The sequence below is a fragment of the Sebastes umbrosus genome, chromosome 5 (genome assembly GCF_015220745.1).
Source record: "Sebastes umbrosus isolate fSebUmb1 chromosome 5, fSebUmb1.pri, whole genome shotgun sequence".
Classification (NCBI taxonomy): domain Eukaryota; kingdom Metazoa; phylum Chordata; class Actinopteri; order Perciformes; family Sebastidae; genus Sebastes; species Sebastes umbrosus.
The window spans coordinates 22,041,262-22,062,270 of NC_051273.1; the positions used below are offsets into that span (position 1 = coordinate 22,041,262).

Here is a 21,009-nt window from a genome sequence, read left to right on the forward strand (position 1 = left end):
CTGAATAATCAGAGCAGGAAATGTTGCAGCGAGAAACCTAAAAACTGCACTCGTGTCGTTATCATCTGATTTGTTATTTCTGGTTTGTGCATTGCAGTCGACGTGCAGTTTGGGGCTATTTCTGCCATTGGTCTGCCTTCTGAGTCAGCAGGGGTTGACTCTGCAGCTCTGCATGCGTGCTCAGCTCGTATGTGTCCGTCCCATGATAAAGCAGTGTCTCTCTCTGTGTGCCCCTGACTGTGTTTACAGGGCAGTTTGTGTTCAGAGTCCAGTTGGGATGGGACGTGGAGACAGTACTGATTTAGCTTGCCAGTTTTTTTTTCGTTTTTTTTCTTCTTCTTTTCTTATCTCTTATTCTCACTCTGAAGTGCTGTGTGAATCTCTGCACAGTGTTTTCCCATCAGACAGAACGCATCTGTTTCCCATCTCCACCGTAGATAAAATGGTTTCTGATTGGATCTCTGCAGGCCGGCTCTCCTTGTTAACGATAACTCTGCTGTTGGGCTGATGATGTGAGAAAAGAAATGGAGCGTTCACAACCTTCAGGAAAAGCCCAAATATTTAATATGAAGACAAGTGATATAGGGAAAATAAAATAACCACAAACATACTGCTGTATTGGGCTTACCTTCCAGCACACTCCTGCTTCGCAAACCATTTTATTCTTCTGATTTGTGCACAAACACTTCTTTACTTTATGTCATATTTAGATGTGACGTTTAATATGTAATATTTGTTCGTTCTAGTTGCTTTTCTACTAGAGGTAGATCGATTGGACATTTTACAAACTATTGTTGTCGGCGGAACTGGGCTCCGATAGTGGCCGATGTCTGCACAGCCGTCACCAGTCAGTGCAGATGATCCAGAACGCAGCAGCGCAACTGGTCTTCAACCAACCCCAAAAAAGCACACGTCACTCCGCTATTCATATTCCGCCACTAGCTCCCAGTTGCCGCTCGCATCAAATTCAAAACCCAGTTGCTCGCTTACAAAACAGCAACAAAAACAGCTCCGGCCTACCTGAACTCCCTCATCCAGGTCTACACTCCCTCTCGCCCACTACGCTCGGCCAATGAAAGGCACCTGGTACGCCCAGCACAACAGGGCCTGAAGTCGCTCGCTACTGTAGACTCTTCCCCTCTGTTGTCCACCGGTGGGGGAATGAGTTACCGAACTCTGTTCGATCCGCAGAGTCCCTTTCCACCTTTAAGCTCTTCCATGAACACTTCTGCCTTATTTATCATTTATGACCAAAAAAAGCATCAAATTTGAGTGTGGGGAATGTTCGGCATTTATTGCTTGATAAATGAGTGAAAGGATTAACCGTTTATAAAAATACTTGCTGATTAATTGTTCGTTTATCGACTAATTGTTTTAGCTCTAAATTTCTGTTGTGGCAAACTAACCAATTTCGGGTAAGCTGTAATTAGAAACCAACAGTTAAATTAGGTTTAAATGCAGAACATTTGTTTGCTACCTCATCTGGACCGTGTTTTGTGATTCTGCATACGTGATACTTAATTTCTGGTAATGATTTCAGCCACATTACCCAGCACTGCACTGAACTGAACTGTGGGTTGTGAATTATAATAACCTCATGTTAGGTGTCATTAGTCTCTTGTGCAGTTGATTAAAAACTGTTAAATAGTCTATTGAATGAAAGGTTTCCTGGCTGTGGCGTGTCTGTGTGTTACTGTGCAGGATAATGGACGAGGAAAAGCGCTGGTTTGCATGTGAAAGAACACTGTGGATGTATCACACCAGCCGTAGTGAGACATGAAACACGGGCTCATCTGCAGCTCGTTGGTGAAGGGCTCCTCGAGCAGGCAAACATTTCAATGTGTTTCATTCACACACACACACATACACACACACAGACTGACATCCGAGACGGCTTCGCCAATTATCCTGCAGCATGCTCGCCAATTACGCAGAGATTGATATTTATTTTTCCTCAGCTGTGCTTTCTAATTAATATTAATGCCGGTATTCTTTTATTTTGCCGGTTGTGGGTTGGTTTGTTAGCAATTCAGATGGATTTGGAGGAGAAAACATAAGCATGTTTGACCTTGTGTGGCTGCTGTGTTGGAGGAGGCCGAGGCTCTATCAGCCATGTGCAGCTGTCTGTTGGTAAATGTGATGAACCAGCACTCGCTCACTCAGACTAAACTTGAATTAGGGCTGTCGATTAGTCGACTAATCGGTCGTTTTGGTCTTCGTCGGCTAAGATTATACTTATTTCCGAGAAATGTATGAGCACATCTCTAGTAAACACATGATATAAAGTGATGCTTTTGTGTGATTGACTTTGACTTTGTGGACGATAAAATCAACTAATCGATTAGTTGACAAAGTCGTAACAGTGTTAGTCGACTAAGAATTTCTTTGGTGGAGGACTTGAATACATGAAAAGCAATGATAGTAAAAACTAGCCGAAGTTAATGCAAATTTGTTTTAATGCCACTAATTTCTTTAACGCATTAATGCAACTTGTGATAGATAAGAAAACTAATGAATCCATTGGTATCAACCATGTCACACTAGCTTATCGCAAAGGAGGCTGAATACCGCTCCACACTTGCGCTAAATTTTGGCGAGGAAAAACTGTCATGGCCATTTTCAAAGGGGTCCCTTGACCTCTGACCTCAAGATATGGGAATGAAAATGAGTTCTATGCGTACCCACGAGTCTCCCCTTTACAGACATGCCCACTTTATGATAATTACATGCAGTTTGGGGCAAGTCATAGTCAAGTCAACACACTGACACACTGACAGCTGTTGTTGCCTGTTGGGCTGCAGTTTGCCATGTTATGATTTAATCATATTTTTTTATGCTAAAAGCAGTACCTGTGAGGGTTTCTGGACAATATTTGTCATTGTTTTGTGTTGTTAATTGATTTCTAATAATAAATATATACATACATTTGCATAAAGCAGCATATTTGTCCACTCCTATGTTGATAAGAGTATTAAATACTTGACAAATCTCCCTTTTTAAGGTACATTTAGAACAGATAAAAAACGTGCGACTAATCACGATTAACTATTGTAATCGATTGACAGCCCTATATAGTAAGAACATAAACCACAATGCTGAACACCTTTTTTATATGTCTACAATCAGCAGCAGATCTTTTACTTCAGAGGAACCGCAGCCAGGACAGAAAGATGTGCTTTTGCTACAGACTGTGAAGTCCAAAAATACACCTGTTAAATACATTCTTAAGAATAGAGCAAGATCTCAAACCAAAGGTTAGGTAAAGAACTCTGCAAAGTGCGCGTTAGAAAAGTCAACGTTGGACTAAACCGTCAGACTGAGAGCTGGCTGCTTCATGTCAACTTCTCCACCCGTTTGATCCTGCATGCTTTTCACCCACCGACCACCTCGATGGCTCTGACCTGCTTTTACCTCAACTGGAAGCAGCAGAACGGAGTAGTATTGGAGGGAATAAAAACGGGCATGACTACTTGCTTTTTTGCTCTTTCAGGGAATCCGTCTCGCTCCTGAGAAGCCACTGGTACAAACGCCAGCCAGTAACAGGCCTCAGGAGGAGACATTTTATCCTCCGGCCTGGCCTGTATAAGGGGGAACAATCCGTTTTTGTATGGTTCGGTTCTACCTGGACCACCTTCTGCTTTCCCTCCTTTGTTTCATCCCTCTCTCGCTCTCTCTTCGGTAGTGAAAGGAAATGGTAAAGAGGCATGCAGACCTCTCAGTTTCACTACTGCCGTAGTAAAAACATAGGCCTCTTGCCAGTCTATGTAAAACCTGCTCTTATATCTTAACCAGCACATGCCTCAGCTATGCGCAATGTCTCTCATTGTCAGTCACGCAGCCAGGCTTCGGTTTCACCCAACAGAACAGAGGAGCTCCTGTATCTACCTCCTTCTCCCCCCCTCTCTGTGTCTACGCCCATCCCTCCCTCCCTCCCTCCCTCCCTCCCTGACCACTTGTCACCCTCATTACAACAGTAAGAAAGAGGAAGGAGCCGCTGCTCGTACAACAGCAGACAGCGAGAGAGACTCGAGGATGGAGATGTACACTTAAAGCAGCAGCAGCAGCAGCACACCACTCGGGAGAGAATCCTTTACTGTCCACCAGCCTGTGTGTGTGTGTGTGTGTGTGTGTGTGTGTGTGTGAGAGTGTGTGTGTGTTGGCACGGCTTCCCAGGCTTGTCAGACTGATGGAGTGCTTAAACTGGGACAAGAGGAGAGGTGCAGCATTTGCTGCCTGGCTAGAGTAAATATTATGGCGCGTTGGCCCAGGAGTTGTACTGAAACTCGGCTCTGTCACACAGAGAGAGGCAAAGACACTCTGGACACACTCTGGACACACTCTGGACACACTCTGCAGCACACGGCGACGATTCTCCAGCAGAGTGTCGTGAAGCAACTTCAGGTACGACGTTTAAGTTTTTGCTTTCAGAGCAAACGTGATGTTAAAGCGACAGGAAGGCAGTATATTTTTGGCATAATTGGGCAAAAATTCCATAATAACCTTTCAGCATATTGTTAATCAAGTATTCTGAGAGAAAACTAGACTTCTGCACCTCCTCATGGCTCTGTTTTCAGGCTTTAGAAAATCTAGCCCATGACGGGAGACTTTGACCAATCACAGGTCATTTCAGAGAGAGAGCGTTCCTATTGGCTGTGCTCCGGCTGGTGGGCGGTGCTTGTTATTTCCTCATCTGATCTCAACATGGCTGTCTGGTCACAAACTTCTCATCTACCAGCTAAACAGTACACTACAAGATGTTGAGGAAAGAAATAGGCATTACAGTAACAGGATATTGATTCATATTCGATCAGCGCTGCCTAGTTTGACCGTTTGATCAGAGTTTGCGAGTGATTGACAGCCGCTCATAGACGGCAAGGCTCCAGCTCGGCTCTGATTGGTTGTTTTCCTCCGGTCTGTGAAATCTTGCAGATGCCGTTAGGAGCACCGGAGGACACCGAGGCACATGATTTTTTTTCAGATTGCCAAAATTTAGCGTAAGTTTGGAGCGTTATTTAGCCTCCTTTGTGACAAGCTAGTATGACATGGTTGGTACCAATGGATTCATCAAGTTTTCTAGTTTCATATGATGCCATTATCTTCACTCTAGCTTTAAAAAATTGCAAATCGCACTAATGAGTTAAAGAAATTAGTGACGTTAAAACACATTAGCGTTAACGTTTTTATATAAAGTAAACTTTGACATCCCTGGGAATAACACACGGCAAACGAACAAGCCCTTCAAATGAATATGACTTGGCGAACACACAGACTTGCCCATGCCTGCATACCATGAGGTGGGAGTTGACCTACTCTCGGTCGTGTGAATAAGCCTTCTTTACAAGCCAGTTTGTCAAAGGAGGAACTCAAAGAGGGAGATGTGAGCGTATACATGCTTGCATAAACACCACCCGTGCGTGCACACAGGCTGAGCAGTGTGCAGCCAGTGCGAAGGTTTCTCAAACACAGCGTTGTGCCAGAGGCAGAGCGCGCAACCACAGAGCCTGAAAAACTGGCTGAGCAAAAGAGAGAAGAGTACTAGAGGAACGTTTCGGGAGATGTGTAACAGGTTATTATTTCTTCTATGGGTTTGATTCCCTTATCAGTTCCCAATCAAAGGGCTACTGTAAGCAGGAGTGCCTGGCGGTGATTCAACTTCCTGATAAGAGATTTGAAAGCCAGGGAGGGGAAGTGATGACTTCAGCGGCGGTCACATGGAGACTCAGTGCGGCAGGGCAGATCTCTCCACCTGTGACATGGCAGAGATTCATCCTCTGCTTCATCATGCTGCACTATGGAGCGCTGAGCCACGCTCTGCTGCTCTGCTCTGCTCCGTAATAGCTGATCAGTGCATTGCAATATGCTAGTGGTGGTGCAGGGTTTCCCCCCTGAGAAATGTTTAGCCAAACTAGTAAGCAAGATATGACGCATCTCATCTCATGATCAATTTAGTTCACACTCATTAACCCTCTGAGACCCACAATAGACCTGTTCTTGTCTTTTTTTTAGTAGGGTACAGGGGGTCTTTAGGGGGAGAAAGCAGGTCAGCAGTAGATGAATAACTTGTAAAAGTGTATAAGGGTTTAGAACATTATGATAGAAGTATATGATTGACATCCCCATGCTCTATTACGTCTCATAAGTTGTTGCAGCAACCATTTGTTACACAGATTTAGTGCTAAATCTAACCATTTTTTACCACTCGAGAATTGATAAAAAATGATCAATAATCCCTCCAAAATACCACATTAAGACACCAAGACCTTGAGGAACACCGTAGAAAAAGCCATGCTGTGATTTGGTATCAAAAACGTTTCACATTTGGAGATTTCTGCAAGAATTGCATTTTTCGGTGATTGGATGGCGAGCACTTCTGTTGTGTAAACTGCTCAGAAACCCCCTTAATGTCAATCTAGCTAGGAAAGCCATCCATCCTCTGAATGCTCTAGGTCTCTAGTTTGTGGCTGTAAAGTTTCATGAGGCTGTGATCATACTAGAGGTCACCACAGGTCATTTTATACAGTGAGGTTAAGTTTCAAAAAATAGGTCGCAGTACAATGAAATGGCTACTATGGGGACTAACATCATCACACATGAATACAGTTGGGCTCATTGGATCCACAAGAGTCTCAGCTTTACAGTGATACCCAATGTATGTAATTCCAAGACTGTTTAGGGACCCCAGTATGCCGAAATATACAAATACACCATTTTAGAATAGGCGGAAATAACACATTTATACTACATCCATCCATTTTCATTCACATATCTTGAGGTCAGAGGTCAAGGGACCCCTTTGAAAATGTCCAGGCCAGTTTTTTCTCGCCAAAATTTAGCCTAGCGTTATTCAACCTCCTTCCCGACAAGCTAGTATGACATGGTTGGTACCAATGGATTCCTTAGGTTTTATATGATATCTTTACTTTCACTCTAGCTCTAAAGCTGAACCTGCCACAGCCTCTGAGAGACAGTAAAGTAGGTCGGGATCGCCCGTTCGCGGGTCACAAGGGGTTAAATGAGACAGTGAGATGTGAAACAGTGCCTCTGGTCTTCTTCCTTTAAGGTTAATGTTTTATCTCATAAACATGTTTTTATGATGTTAGTGGAGGGCGTCTTTTCTTTCAGGAGAGGTGGACCCGCCTCTGGTATAAAATACCGCGGAAATACAATCATATATATACACCGCCATGTCAATAACATAGAGGTTGATACCACTTACTTTAATATCTTTGGGTGTATTAAGCAATTGCTGGCAATATTCAAATTGCAAATCAATGAGCAGGACTGCTTTATGGCAATATTTAATTTACAGGATGTTTCCCCTTGACCTCTGACCTCAAGATATGTGAATGTAAATGGGTTCTATGGGTACCCACGAGTCTCCCCTTTACAGACATGCCCACTTTATGATAATCACATGCAGTTTTGGGGCAAGTCATAGTCAAGTCAGCACAATGACACACTGATAGCTGTTGTTGCCTGTTGGGCTGCAGTTTGCCATGTTATGATTTGAGCATATTTGTTATACTAAATGCAGTACCTGTGAGGGTTTCAGGACAATATTTGTCATTGTTTTGTGTTATTAATTGCTTTCCAGTAATAAATATATACATACATTTGCATAAAGCAGCACATTTGTCCACTCCCATGTTAATAAGAGTATTAAATACTTGACAAATCTCCCTTTAAGGTACATTTTGAACAGATAAAAAATATGTGATTCATTTGCGTTTAATCGTGATTAAATATTTGAATCGATTGACAGCTCTAGTTATTCCTTTTGGCCTCAACATGCATTTCAGAGAGTTGGAGCCCTTATGTGTTACAGAGGTTTATTGTGTTGTTTTGACGTCTTTAAGGTTGCTCACGGGGTGAAACACTGACAGAAAGCTCTCTGCCAGATCTGCTGTAAGTTTAGTTTGAAAGAGACCTCCAAACTGACATCACGGCAATATTTCTATCTCTAAATTAGGCTACTACTTTGCTTCTGCTCGTGATGAATGTTGAGCGAGCTGCGTGGATCCTGAGGTGGGAGTGTGCCAGTTGGTATTAAGAACTCTTATCCCCTTCAGACGATGTGAATGTTTATCAGATCATGTTGGCTCAGCTTGTGTGTGTGTGACAGCAGGAGCGAGAGATAGTTGGTTGGTGTGAGGGTCTTAGCCGACTCGCCAGACTAAGCTTGTCCCATTGACACACTTCAGCGTCTACAGGAGTAGGCGGCGAGCTTGAGAGCAGCACGGCCCAGCTGTCCTGTGGGTTAAATCAACACTGTGCAACGCCCCGCTGTGGTCTCGCATGTGGCAGTGAGCGGCTTCTCTGGGTAGAGCTCAGTCAGTATACTAACTCTGGCTGGAGTCGCCAATGCTAAAAGTGTACGCACTGATCTCATTGTACAGTAAAACACATGCAAAAGAGCGAGAGGGTGCAAAAGAGTCTGAAGCATTTGCACACTGGGATATTCCTGAACGTCTAGTCTCTTTTATTGCAGTGGTTCCCAGCCCCTTTTTATGCCTGTGAGATCCCTTGAAATATGAAGCAGTTGTGAGGAGTTCAATCAAAAAGTAATTTTCTCCTCTCTGACTGTTTCATTTGAAGAATTTTTTAGAGGCTTTATGAGGTGAAACCAGACACTATTTGACAATAAAACAATCCAAGAGCTGACAAAAGTCAGAAAATAAACACAATATTCTGTAGCAAAAGTTAATTTTTTCCTCATTTCCTACTGTTGTAATCATTTGAGGACGGGGAATCACTAACCAGACCCTGTCATCGCTGTACTTTACACGTTCAGTGCCGTTCTTTGCTCCTCTTTCGATGAAGAAACACTCTCCAGTTCTGATATAACTGATGCTATTGCAGCAGCTATGCCAAAGAGTATAGAAGCAAAGAGACAAAACTCTGGTGTCTTTTTGACAACAGCAGCTGCCGCCATTTGGACTGAAAATATTTATAATATTTTATTGTTCAACACAGGCCATTTCGGTAGAATATGACAATAGAATAGAAACAATTTAGTTTTACTTTTGTGCAGATGTCTTACTTGCGTCTGGTAGTCGCTTTCAGTCCAAAATGGCAGAAGTGTAGCCTTGCTGCAGGGTGCTGACGTTGCAATGGAACGACCAATTCACTTTCACTTCTTGGCAATATACGTTCTTCGGCTACGCTAACCTCAGGAGCCGCAAAAATTGTTTAGAATGAACAGTCGCCTCACTATGTCGTCTCACACAACGGTTTCACCGGGTCTCACACACCTAAACCACGCCCGTAGCTGCTAGTAGCTCCTCACAGGACGCTGATTGATCCGTTGTCTGGTGAGCCAGACTCAAATGCATTACTTGGAGCCTGACGGGATAGATTTTTGTGTGACATTTTATCCCGCGATTATCGCATGATCTCGGGACATCGCGAGAATCCAACTACAGTGCAAGGGAATCACTGATTTAGGCCTGATTTAGGACAAACAATGTGTGTTTGACACAACAAAATCAGAACAAAATCATATTTCTTTTTTAAAATGATTGGATTGTCTTCAAAGTACTTGATTTTTGATTAATATATAGCTGCTAGGGCTGAACCAAATGCTCCGAAGCATCGACCGTTGCCATGGTAATCGACCTCCAAATCAGTATTTGATTGCTTCAGGTTTTTTTATTTAGTTAGTTTTTATATAAGTATGTAATAATAAAGTATACATCCCCAAATAGCTCATGAAATAAGGAATAATCCCACATTATTCATATTCAACATGAATTATTATTAGTTATTCTCAGATGGATGTCGCTGTTGTGTGTAGAGTTGCGTGTGTGTACAGTAGTGCGGCACTGAAACGGTGATGGGGACAGACATTTCTCACTGAAGCTTTGAAGCCAAAAAATTTATATTTTTAGACAGCCCTAATAGCAGCAAAATCAACAGTGTGCATCTTTCATCAAGTGAAGCATCCCCCCAAAATAGCTGTCCATGGAGGATTTAGCAGATTTCACCATTATTTCCTAAGAGTAAACAGACCAGGAGTATTGAGTAATAAAAGAAGCCGCGTCTGAGCGTCTTGCAAAACATGCCACTTTCGCCTTCTTGACCCGACTCCTTGAATTTCAACACATAACTGATCTGTGTGTCATTGCAGCATCTCTCTGCCTCATTACAGACCTCACAGCCGGTTATTTATAGCCGTATTTGGCTTCGTAATAGTCGGGCCCTACTAGCTGTAGCTTATATATGTATAACCCAAGTAATAGCAGCTTGGCTTCCACATTCACACAGCCTAGCATTATCCCTGCACACAACAATGGCTCTGGGACTGCTCGCTCTATTTTTAGCTGCTGCTCCTACTCACAATTTGATGTTTCAATACACACAAATCAAAGCCCTTCAAACAGATGCTGCCCACACACTGGAGGAGACCCTTTGAAACTTTCAAAAAAAATCTATCACGGCTGCTCAGATTTTCTCAACGCACTTCCGTCAGCGGTTTCAGAAGAGGAGTCTCTCTGTGCTTTGCTAATCTAATATTCACTTCAGTTCTACACTAATAGCCCAGAGTTAAGAGAAAGTTCCCTCTCCGTCTCCTCTCTCTCAGTGTCTTTTTCTCCGTCTCTGGCGTTTGCGTCTCAGCTTCACCGCGCTGTGATTCTCTGACAGATAACAAGCGCCCCTGCGGCAGTGTTTCAGGGTACACACCACCTCGTCCTCCTCCAGTGCAGTCCTCATTCCAGCGACTCTGTCAAGAGATGGATTATGCCGGATGAGATTATTATTGAAACTTTGCCGCTAGTGTCTCTTTGCGACAACGTGCCCGAGAGTGCATTAAGACCTCCCAGCTGTGCATGTCTGTGCGGGTTTATGAGTGTGTGTGTGTGTGTGAGTGAGAGACATAATTGAGTTGCTCCAGAGCAGTATAGTGGTAGTAAGAGAGGTGTCCCAGGCTGCCTGGAACAGCCTGATAAGCTGCTCTCTAGACCAGAACACACGCTCAGGCCACAGGTGACACCACACACACACACATCCAGAGCTTGTGTGTATGTGTGTGTGTGTGTGTTGAGTCTTTCTCTCTCTCTCTCTTTCTCTTTCTCTCTCGAGGTACAGCCTCCTCCTCCTCTCACCTGCGGGCCCTTTGAGAAATTCATGTGTAATCTCTGCTCAGCCTCCAGAGATGAATGTCGCTCCAGCTGGAGAGCTGAGAAAGAGATTCACACACACCAATTCCCTCATCATCTGCTGAACACACACGCACACCTCACCTCACACATTCACAGCAGACTTAAAGGATAATTAATTTACACTGGATTCTTGATTATATTTGTAGTTTTGGTTATAGCATTGTACTCACCACAGGGCTGCCACTTTTTAAAAAATATTCAAGTTGAACAAATTTGGTCAATTTTTCTCAGGAAAAAACAGTGAAGAATTTAGGATTTTTTTATTTCAAAAGTTTATTTCCTAGGGGAATGAATCAGGACTTATCAGTTAATGAGTTGAATCTTTTATCTGCTTCATATTTAAATGTTGTTTGTAATGTCTTTCATGATGAACCTGATGAAGGCCACAAGCCGAAACGCGCTGGTCCAACAGTAAAGTTGTTCTGTATACAACAAGTCTTGCTGGAGTTTTGACCTCTCCAGACTTTTCCCCTTCTCCATGCACCTTGGCAGTAGGTGAAGATTGTGCCAGAAACCCCACACTCTGCTTCAACAAATTCAAACACTTAATTTGTTCGCAACCTAGATAACAAAATCTTAAACTACACTGTAGAATTGATGTGGTTTCCTTTTATTCACGTACCTCCGTTACCTCACATGAGCCACAGGCTGGTGGGTGACTTCAGATTTGTTGTCATGTTACTGTAATGTTTTCCATCTATGGTGTCGATTCCAAACTGCTTCCTTACATTGTTTCTCTGATGGTTTGGCGTCATGATTATCCGTTTGGTTTGTTAGTTTCCTCCAATTTGCGACAACAATGAGAACATGATTGCCTAGTTTACTCATAAGACTGGAGCTAGACCAATACACTGGCTAAGCCGATATACAGAAACAAGAACATGCAGTGATGACATTTATAATTTATGACAATGAATACGTTTACATGCACAAAATATTCAGTTTTTTGCCCTTATTCTGAAAAAGATATGTATGTTTACATGGTTAATGAAAATGAATATTCCACAAATATCCCTGTTTACATGCAGCCGTATACTCTTATTAACGTTACCAGTGGTGGACTTGTTGGACCGTGCGAACACGGCCTCCCTCTTTCATTCCTTCAGCCACCTTCTTGAAAAGGTCGGCGTTGCGATATTTGCCTATATCCAAAAGCCTGTTTATATCCAAGTCTTTCATTATGTTTAAAAATACGTGTGTTTCTCTGTTTTCTTTTCTTTTGGTCATGCATCTCTGCAAACTGTCGGCTAGTTGGTTTGTGTACAACGCACAGAGCTGGATGCAAACAGACAAGAGGCTGTGTGTCACAAACTGCCGTAAAAACCCCAATTGAGACGCATATTCTGAATGTGCTGTATTCATGTCCAAAGAATGCTCCTAAACACCTGAATAATATCGGCATCTCCAACATGTCTTGATTGGAAAATGCTCCATTCAGAATAAGGCCTGATTCAGAATATCCAAATGGAATATGCTGTTTACATGACCCGTATCAAATTCAGTATATTCTGAATAACAGTAGAATATCAAGAGTGCATAGAAACATAGTCTGAGTCTCAATTATAGTTTGTCTACCAAAGTCTATCAGTGTTCAATTGATGGTCACAATTCTCTAATAAGATGAATTTAACGAATTCTTGTTGTGTTTATGTGAAAAAAATGAATATGGGCAGATATATCTATTATCAGCTATCTCAAATATTGATTGCTGTATCGACCGCAAAAATCCAGTTTTGGTTGGGTTCTTCATAAGACAGCAGAGCATGCAACAGATCACGAGTGCAACACATTACAAGTCTTCTCTACTGGAGTACAAGACGGAGCCTGTTGCACTCCTACACTGTGAAATTTTGGATTTGGACAGATCGTTTGAATATTCAAATATTTTCACATTCGGAGAGTAGTTTGAGTTTTAGATAAAACGTGACTCATCTTGGAACGTAGTGAAGTCTGACGGGGAAATAAATGATCAGTCAGACATTCAGCCAGGTTGTAAACCTGGTTGCCAACAGATTACAGATTACAGTAACCACTTTAGAGAAAGATAAAACTGAAAGTGAAAACACCTGACTTGAGTTCTCAGTGATGATCCCTCATTGTAGCCTCAGGGTTTTTCTTTTAAACCGGTATAATCAACTAACTGGCATCTTTTTATCCATGTCGCCGCGTTCCAACATCTCAGCAACAACTTTGTGAGTTATATTTTATTATTACTGATTAAGAAAGATGGCCAAAATAAGAAGACCCATGTTGTACCCAACTGTACAACAACACATTTCACTATGGAGGACAGAACCTGCCAAAATTAAAAATCAATAATCGATAAATATGTCATTAAATATAGCAAAAAAAAAATTCTTTGTATTAATTCCCTTATTTATTTACTTTTCTGTTTAATTTTCCCTTTTATTTATTTATGTATTTATTTTTACATTTTTTAAATTAATTACTTAATTTTTGCATTTATTATTTATTTCTTTGTTTTTGCATTTATTAATTTATTTATGTACAATTTTTCCCTTTAGATTCCACCCCTCATTTATTTCTGTATTCTTTAATAAAAATAAATACATAAATAAATAAAAGGGAAAATTAAACAGAAGAGTAAATAAATAAGGGAATTAATAAAAAGATTTTGTCAGGTTCTGTCCTCTATAGAGTCACAGCCATTCATACAGTTACCTTACAGTAACCACTCCCTGCACCTTGTACTGTACACCTGGCGCTTTGTGTCATGTCCAGAGAGATAGGAGGCTGGTCGGCCGCAGCCTAAACACAGGCGTAAACACCGGCCTCCTGTCAACTTCAAACGCTCCGAGGATCACTGAAGGAGGGAGGAGGGGCAGGCGGCGCTCTTTTGAAGCTCTGCGACCGTCTTTCTCATCCCACCTATTTTTCCATCTTTTCCGTCACCCCTTCGTCTCAACCCTCCTACTTCCTCCCCGTCTTTGTCTTTTCTGCCTCTCCAAAAAAAGCCTCTCTGCAGCCCCCTCAGCTCTCCTCCTCCTCTCACTGTACCGGAGCTGCACATTTCATTTTGGTGATGGGTAATCATTGGCTGCTGCCTCTTAATGTGTGTGTGTGGTGTGTGTGTGTAACTGGCAGCAGTCAGATGGGCTCTGTCAATGACAGCATATGGCATGTGTGAGTGACATGGAGACTATCTATAGTGTAATGTGTGTGATGGTGCGTGTGATTGACTGACGGTGACGTTCCCAGCTTGGTGTGAGCTGTCCTGCTGGGTGGGAGGTCTTTGCTTTCCTCTTCTCTGAATAATAATGAAGTCGTACGTTTATTTTATTCTCGCCCACAGAGGCAGCTGTTTGGTTTAACGACACTTCAACAGGCCAAAGTTTAAAAAATAATGCTGAGATTATTATTCGACTGACAGAATCAACAACAGTTTCACTCATTTATTTATTGCTTTAAAGCTGCAGTGATCAATATTTTATATTAACAATGGATCAAAGGACTTATTGTTATGTGAAAGGTGTTACTTGTAGTGATGAACCCACAGAGAATTATCACCCGAGACCGACTCTGCACTTCCCCCTCAGCTATTTTGGAGAATTTTAGCATCTTTTAGCTCATTGTTTTGGATTTCCGCCCTGCTTCTTTACTGTTTTGCTTCATTCTCAACCCCCTCATCTCAGTTTTAAGCCAAACAACCTCTGATAAACCCAGTGTACACTACCTTCCCAGCACCAGACAGCAGACGGATGACATTAGAGACTAGCTGGTGAACATAATGAAGCATTTAGCAGCTAAAGAGACAGATATTTCCCTCAGGAGATGGTGGAAAACAAAACAGAGCTGTAAGAGAGAGTGAATATTGGAGTAACAGAAACACAAAGTGAATACTAATGTTGCACCAAGTCTGCCGGGTGTGTAAATAGTCAACTGTTTGCTAAACACATTCATCATATCAACTTTATAATGTGATAATATTTCACTGTTGTGTCAACAGTTTATTCCGCTTCCCCAAATGGCAAAAAAAAAATTAATACCGCTTTTAAGTAATTCATCAAATACCAAATAATGTGAGGATATTCAGCGCTTTTGTTTATTTTATGATGTACAGTTAAATCCCCTTAAAGTGTTTTTCAGACCTAATGAAACAGTTCTGTTTGTTTTGTTACTCTGGCATCTTGCGATGGGAATGAATCCTTTGTTTTTTTTTCAGTTAAAGAGGACCTATTATGCTCATTTCTAGGTGCATACTTGTATTTTGGGTTTCTACTCGAACATGTTTACATGCTTTAATGTTAAAAAAACGCTTTATATTTCTCATACCTGAACCAAACTCTTCGGACTGTTCGCTCCAGCTCTGCTCTAACTAGCTTTGTTTGAGGGCGTTCCACACTAGCTGCTATGCAGCAGGTATTATGCAAATATGTTACTTGGTGACATCACCACGTTACAGAAGAAAAGGCGGGACTTCAAGCGAGGGAGTTTCAGGCAGTTCAGGAGCAGTGTTTCTGTGGGGGAGAGTAATGGTACTTGTCCACAGTGTTCGTCCTTTCCACACTTCCCATTCATTGTCTATGTAAGTAGCCGAGGACGGGGCGTCACGTTGGCCGCTCTCCATTTGCATAAAGTTGAGGTCTCTGCTACTTCATGCAAATCAGGGACATCAACTCGCCGTCTATTGAAACTCCCCTGAAACTTTTAAACTAACCGTTGTCGATCTAAAATAAAGACAGATCCATCAACTGCATGGCTTATTTCTCGCATAAAATGTTTTCAGAAACACATTTCGGTGAACTATTTTCGTAATATAGGAGAAGAAAGTTTCCAAACGAGCCGCCATGTTGGTTCCAGTTTGAAAGCTGGGACCAGCAGCCCACGAGAGAAAGCATTCGTCCAATCAGGTGCCTTATGCTTTGTGTCTAGTGGCAGCCCATCAAGCGTCCAAGGCTGGGAAGCGAGGTGATCCCTCATGATAAGAAACGCCCCTGTGGACATGTAGTACCATAACTCCCTTTGGTGTGGACTTTGAGCTTTGTAACTTTGCAGATCTTTAACATGCACAAAACACCATATAACACACTAAAGGAAAGGGGAAAAGCACAATAGGTCCTCTTTAAGAACAATTAATGGTTTTATATAATAAAATATATGAATCTAATATGAATATAATCAAAATACTACTTTAATGGCAGCCTTACTTCATCCCTGAAATAAACACTTTTCATGTAAATGCTCACTTCACTTTCTACTGATTATATTATGACTCAACCTATATTTGTAGTTCTGAACACCAGGTGTGAAATAGACACTAAGTAGTGCTTTCCTGGCTCGAGGTCAAATACAGTACAGGATGCCCAGAACTTAACTGAATGTATTTTTCTGAGTAGAAGTAGAAGTAGAAGTATAGCATTGAACAGCCTGCTCTTAAGTGTTTGCAATTACTGTAGTATTGAATAAATCGGCAGATCTGGGTGTCCTCTTTGAAGGAGAAACCTCAAAAGCTGCTGCAATGCTGGGAGAAAACCGTTTGGAATACAGAAGAAGAAGTAGAAGAAGAAGAGGCTAGTTAGTCTGAGTGACAGTCGCCGTAGCTGAACAAACAGTACAGTGCTTTTTGGTATCTATAAAGTGCATTGTAAAAACAAAACATCAGTGTTGCTCATGTTATGATGCGTCTGTCTCTTGTCCAGGTGAGAGTGCGATGAGGAGAGGCTTCAGAGTGTGAGGCCATGGGCTGCACCTCGGCCAAGCAGGTGTCGGCCGTGCCCAACGATGAGGAGGGACGCGGCAAGGCCTACAGCAACGGAGACCTCTTCACCGGTCAGTATGCACACACACACACACTCAGACACAGACACACACACACACACAGACGTCAATAAAAGCTTCACAGCTCCATTTCACTCCGTTAATTGCTCAGCGTAGACCCATTACCCCGTCTGCCCTCACAATATATTCTCTTCATTACAGCTCATAGTCCTCTGGCAGAGTGTTAAGTTCTCCATTTCAGACAATAACTGTCAACACAACGCAGTTTTATTGGAGTCATCCATGTTGACACTTCATGTAAGGGAGAGGAAGTGACCGGTTGGCGAGACTGCGGCGTTAACTGCGTGCTCGCTCAGGTGTTCCCTTGACGTTTTTGTATTGTTTTAGTCTTTTGAACGGGAGAGAGAGAGAAACCAAGAGAGGAATGGAAAGCAGAGGAGAGGCGAGAGTGGAGCTTTAAGAGTTTTCATTAGTGATGAAACGATTAATCGATTAGTCCGGTGGTTTCCAATTTAGGAACAGAGAGGGGCCAAAGGAACGCAAGATAAATGTGAGGAGGGCAACGCTTCAGATTTATCTTGAGGGCAAAAACATTGTTTTTTATGCACCAATCAATGTTGAGATTTTGGGCTATTCGTTTTCTTTCAGACTAGTGGAAAGAAAACATCCAAACATACACATATATATAGATAGATAGATAGATAGATAGATAGATAGATAGATATTAACTTCATTGATCCCGAGGGAAATTCAAGGTTCAGGTGTTTATTTTACTACTTTGTCTGTTTGCATCTGTAGATTTCTCCTAAATTCACCATACGTTAGCATTAGATAATGCATCTTTTGCATATTGAATCATAACATTTCCGAAAACTTGTAATACCAAAAAAAAAATGAGGGAAGTTTCATAGTGATATTTATTAGTTAAAATGTTTGACCCTATTCCCTGATGGTACATGTCCACAGGGGGTGTTTTTTTTATTGGGAGGGATCGCCTCGCTTCCCAGTATTGGACACAGTTCACTCGGCACCTGATTGGATGAACGCTTTCCCTCCGTGGGCTGTGCTGCTCCCAGCTTTCAAACTGGAACCAACATGGCGGCTCGTTTTGGAAACTTTCTTCTCTTATATCACGAAAACAGTTCACCGAAATGTGTTTCTGAACACATTTTATGCGATGAAATAAGCCATGCAGTTTCTGAATCTGTCTTTATTTTAGATTGACAACGATTAGTTTAGAAGTTTTTTGGGAGTTTCCAGAGGCGGTGAGTTGCGTCAGACGCCCCTGATTTATATATTAAGTAGCCTAGACCTCAACTTTATGCAAATGAGGAGCGGTCAATGTGACGCCCCGTCTCTTGAATCTCACGGCCATGCTACCAGAATGCGAAGTGTAGAAAGGACGGAGGCTGTGGACATGTACCCAGACACTCTATCCTCTGGTGGACAGGCGGGTCTATTCAAGCTTTGGTGTGATATCGGGTCAACATGTCAACGTGTCCTTGAGCAAGACGCTGCAATCTCCCCCTATTGCTCCTTATATGGGTCAAAAATGATAAGTCCCTTTGGACAAAAGCTTCTGCCAGACCTTATGTCATTTCTCTAGAATCGATTAATTGAAAAAATTAATCACCAGATTAATCTGTAATGAATATAATTGTCTGTCGCGGCTCTAATAATAGCTCGCAGGCTGTTTTGCAATGAGGGGATGGAAATGAAAGTGAAAGCCAGAGACGGAGAGAGATGATGGGTGGTGGTAGAGGGATTAACAGCGATTAAGAATTAGGAGCAACACTCTGGTAGAACTGCAAGCGGGCGGATGGATGTGACAGATGACGATCCACAGGAGGTCCTCTCTCTCCGTCATCCCCCTGACCCTTCTTCTCCCCCCTCTTCTTCAGCCTCTCACCCTCTTCCTGCGACCTCTCTTTGACTCGCTGCTCTCTCTATTCTCTCTCCGACACGTTCCCCCTCATCCTCCTCTCCGCTCTCATGTCGTTTCGTCTTTTGAGGATCAACAGAACGAGGCAGGAGATGAGAGGGAGAGGAGCGTTTTTTCCTTGAGAGAGGAAGGGAGAATGACGTGCGTTGACGCTGCTGCTTCAACTTCTCTGTCTCGGTCGGATCGCCTCTTCCCTTCCCCTGCTCGAGGCCTCGTTCTTCCCTTCCTCTTTCTCTCTGTCTCTCTATTTTGGGTCTCTGCACACCCCTCACTCCTCCCTCTCTTCCTGCCTTCGTCCCCCAGCGTTTCTTCTCCCCGGCTCTTTTTTCCCTCTCTCCTCTGGCACAACATTAGGTCAGAACCTTTTGTCCTTTCACCTCCCCTCCTCTTTCCTTCCTCGTCCTCCCATCTTATCCTTCACTATCAGTCAGTTGGTTAAAGCTGAAGTAGGCAAGTAAGAGGAAATATGATTTAAAGAAATATATATATTTTTTATAAAACGGTCACTATATCCTGACAGTATTGCATGAGACTTCTGTGTCCTCAGATTGAGAAAGTCGGCAGCCATGTCGAGATCTGTTGAGGAAATACCAAGCACCGCCTACCAGCTGGAGCACACATTCTCATTTTACAGCCAAACAGTACACTACAAGATGCTTCTGAAAACATTTGAGGCGAGAAATAGGCATTACAGTAACAGAATATTGATTAATATTTGATCAGCGCTGCCTAGTTTGACCGTTTGATCGGAGTTTCGTGAGTGATTGACAGCTGCCTCCGTTGAATGAACAGCCAATAGGAACGCTCTCTCTCTGAAATGACCTGTGATTGGCCAAAGTCTCCCATCACAAATTGATTTTTTAAAGCCTGAAAACAGAGCCATGAGGAGGTGCAGAAGTCTAGTTATCTCTCAGAACACTTGAATTACAACATAATGAAAGGTTATTGTGGAATTTTTTGCCCAATGATGCCAAAAATATTCTGCCTACTGAAGCTTTAAAGGGGAATCCAGGCGGTGGTGGTGATGGTGGTGGTGGACGGGCCAGACTACTGTTTGAGCTTGTCTGTGTGTGCGTGGAAGTGGAAGACAGAAGTGACCTGGATACCGTGGATTATCCCAGACCCAATAACACCCTTTCTTCACGCCCCTTTTCCTTCATCTCATCTTTGTTTCTTCTCCACTTTCTACCTCCTCTTCCTCTGCAGTATTTCAGTCATTGTCATGCACTGTGTAGTCATTCTTTTCCCACTTAACTCGCCGCCCTTTCCAACCCCAGTCGAACTGCTTCACTGCGTCTGCTGTACTTCTCATGATCGAGGCGGAGAAGTCGATTCTGGTCAGTCGGCCCGCCTACACACATAAATCTACCCCCTGTGGACTCAGTCCATGTATCTGTGTTCATACATGTTTGCTTGTTGCGTATCAGTGTATTTAGTGAGACAGTGAGTCCTCTTCTTACTCACACTGATCCGCCTCCAACAGATTGTCTGCCAGTCAGTCTGTCCTTGTGTGTGTGTGTGTGTGTGTGTGTGTGTGTGTGTGTGTGTGTGTGAGTGTGTCCCAGTTATCCTGACTGCCCGCTCTGTCAGACTCCGGCCACTATCCCCCCCCCACCCCTCTCTCACACAATAACCGGAAAAGGCTGAGCTCCATTACACAAACACTGAAGGACGACGAGGCAAAATAGCAACACTCTCCACAACATCATGCTATTGATGTCTGCAATAATGGCAGTCGAGGAGGAGAGATTAGAGCGGAGATAGTGGGACTTTATGTGTATACGACTGTGGCACCCTAATATGTTTATATACAACATGGTGGCGTGCAGATTTCACTGTTTCTTTAAAGGGACTCTGTAAGAATCAGAAGTTGCTTGTTAACCGTGACTCCTGTGGCCGTGAAGTCAACGATAGTGCTCGCACTACTGACTGGGGCTGTCCCGAATGCAATTTTTTGGGCTTCGAAGCTTCGGTGACTACTAACGGCGATATCCATCTGATAATAACTAATAATAATTAATGTTGAATATGAAGAATGAAGAATGTTGTAGGCTTATTCCTTATTTCATGGCAACGGTCGAAGCTTCGAAGCACTCGGTTCAGCCTACTACCGACACACGAGACTGAACATATTCCACAGGCATCATGTTGATTAACGTTAGCAACGTT

The 21,009-nt window shown here is 42.7% G+C and overlaps 1 protein-coding gene across 3 annotated transcripts in view; it reads left to right on the forward strand.

Moving 5' to 3' along the window:
- Positions 1 to 21,009, forward strand: part of zgc:92140 (uncharacterized protein LOC447854 homolog) — a 38,253-nt gene that overhangs the window by 3,095 nt on the left and 14,149 nt on the right. For all 3 annotated transcript variants that reach the window (XM_037770493.1, XM_037770492.1, XM_037770495.1), the window contains one exon: positions 16,820 to 16,949. In XM_037770493.1, the coding sequence (XP_037626421.1) occupies positions 16,859 to 16,949 (91 nt within the window). In that variant the 5' untranslated portion in view covers positions 16,820 to 16,858. The remainder of the gene's footprint in view (positions 1 to 16,819; positions 16,950 to 21,009) is intronic.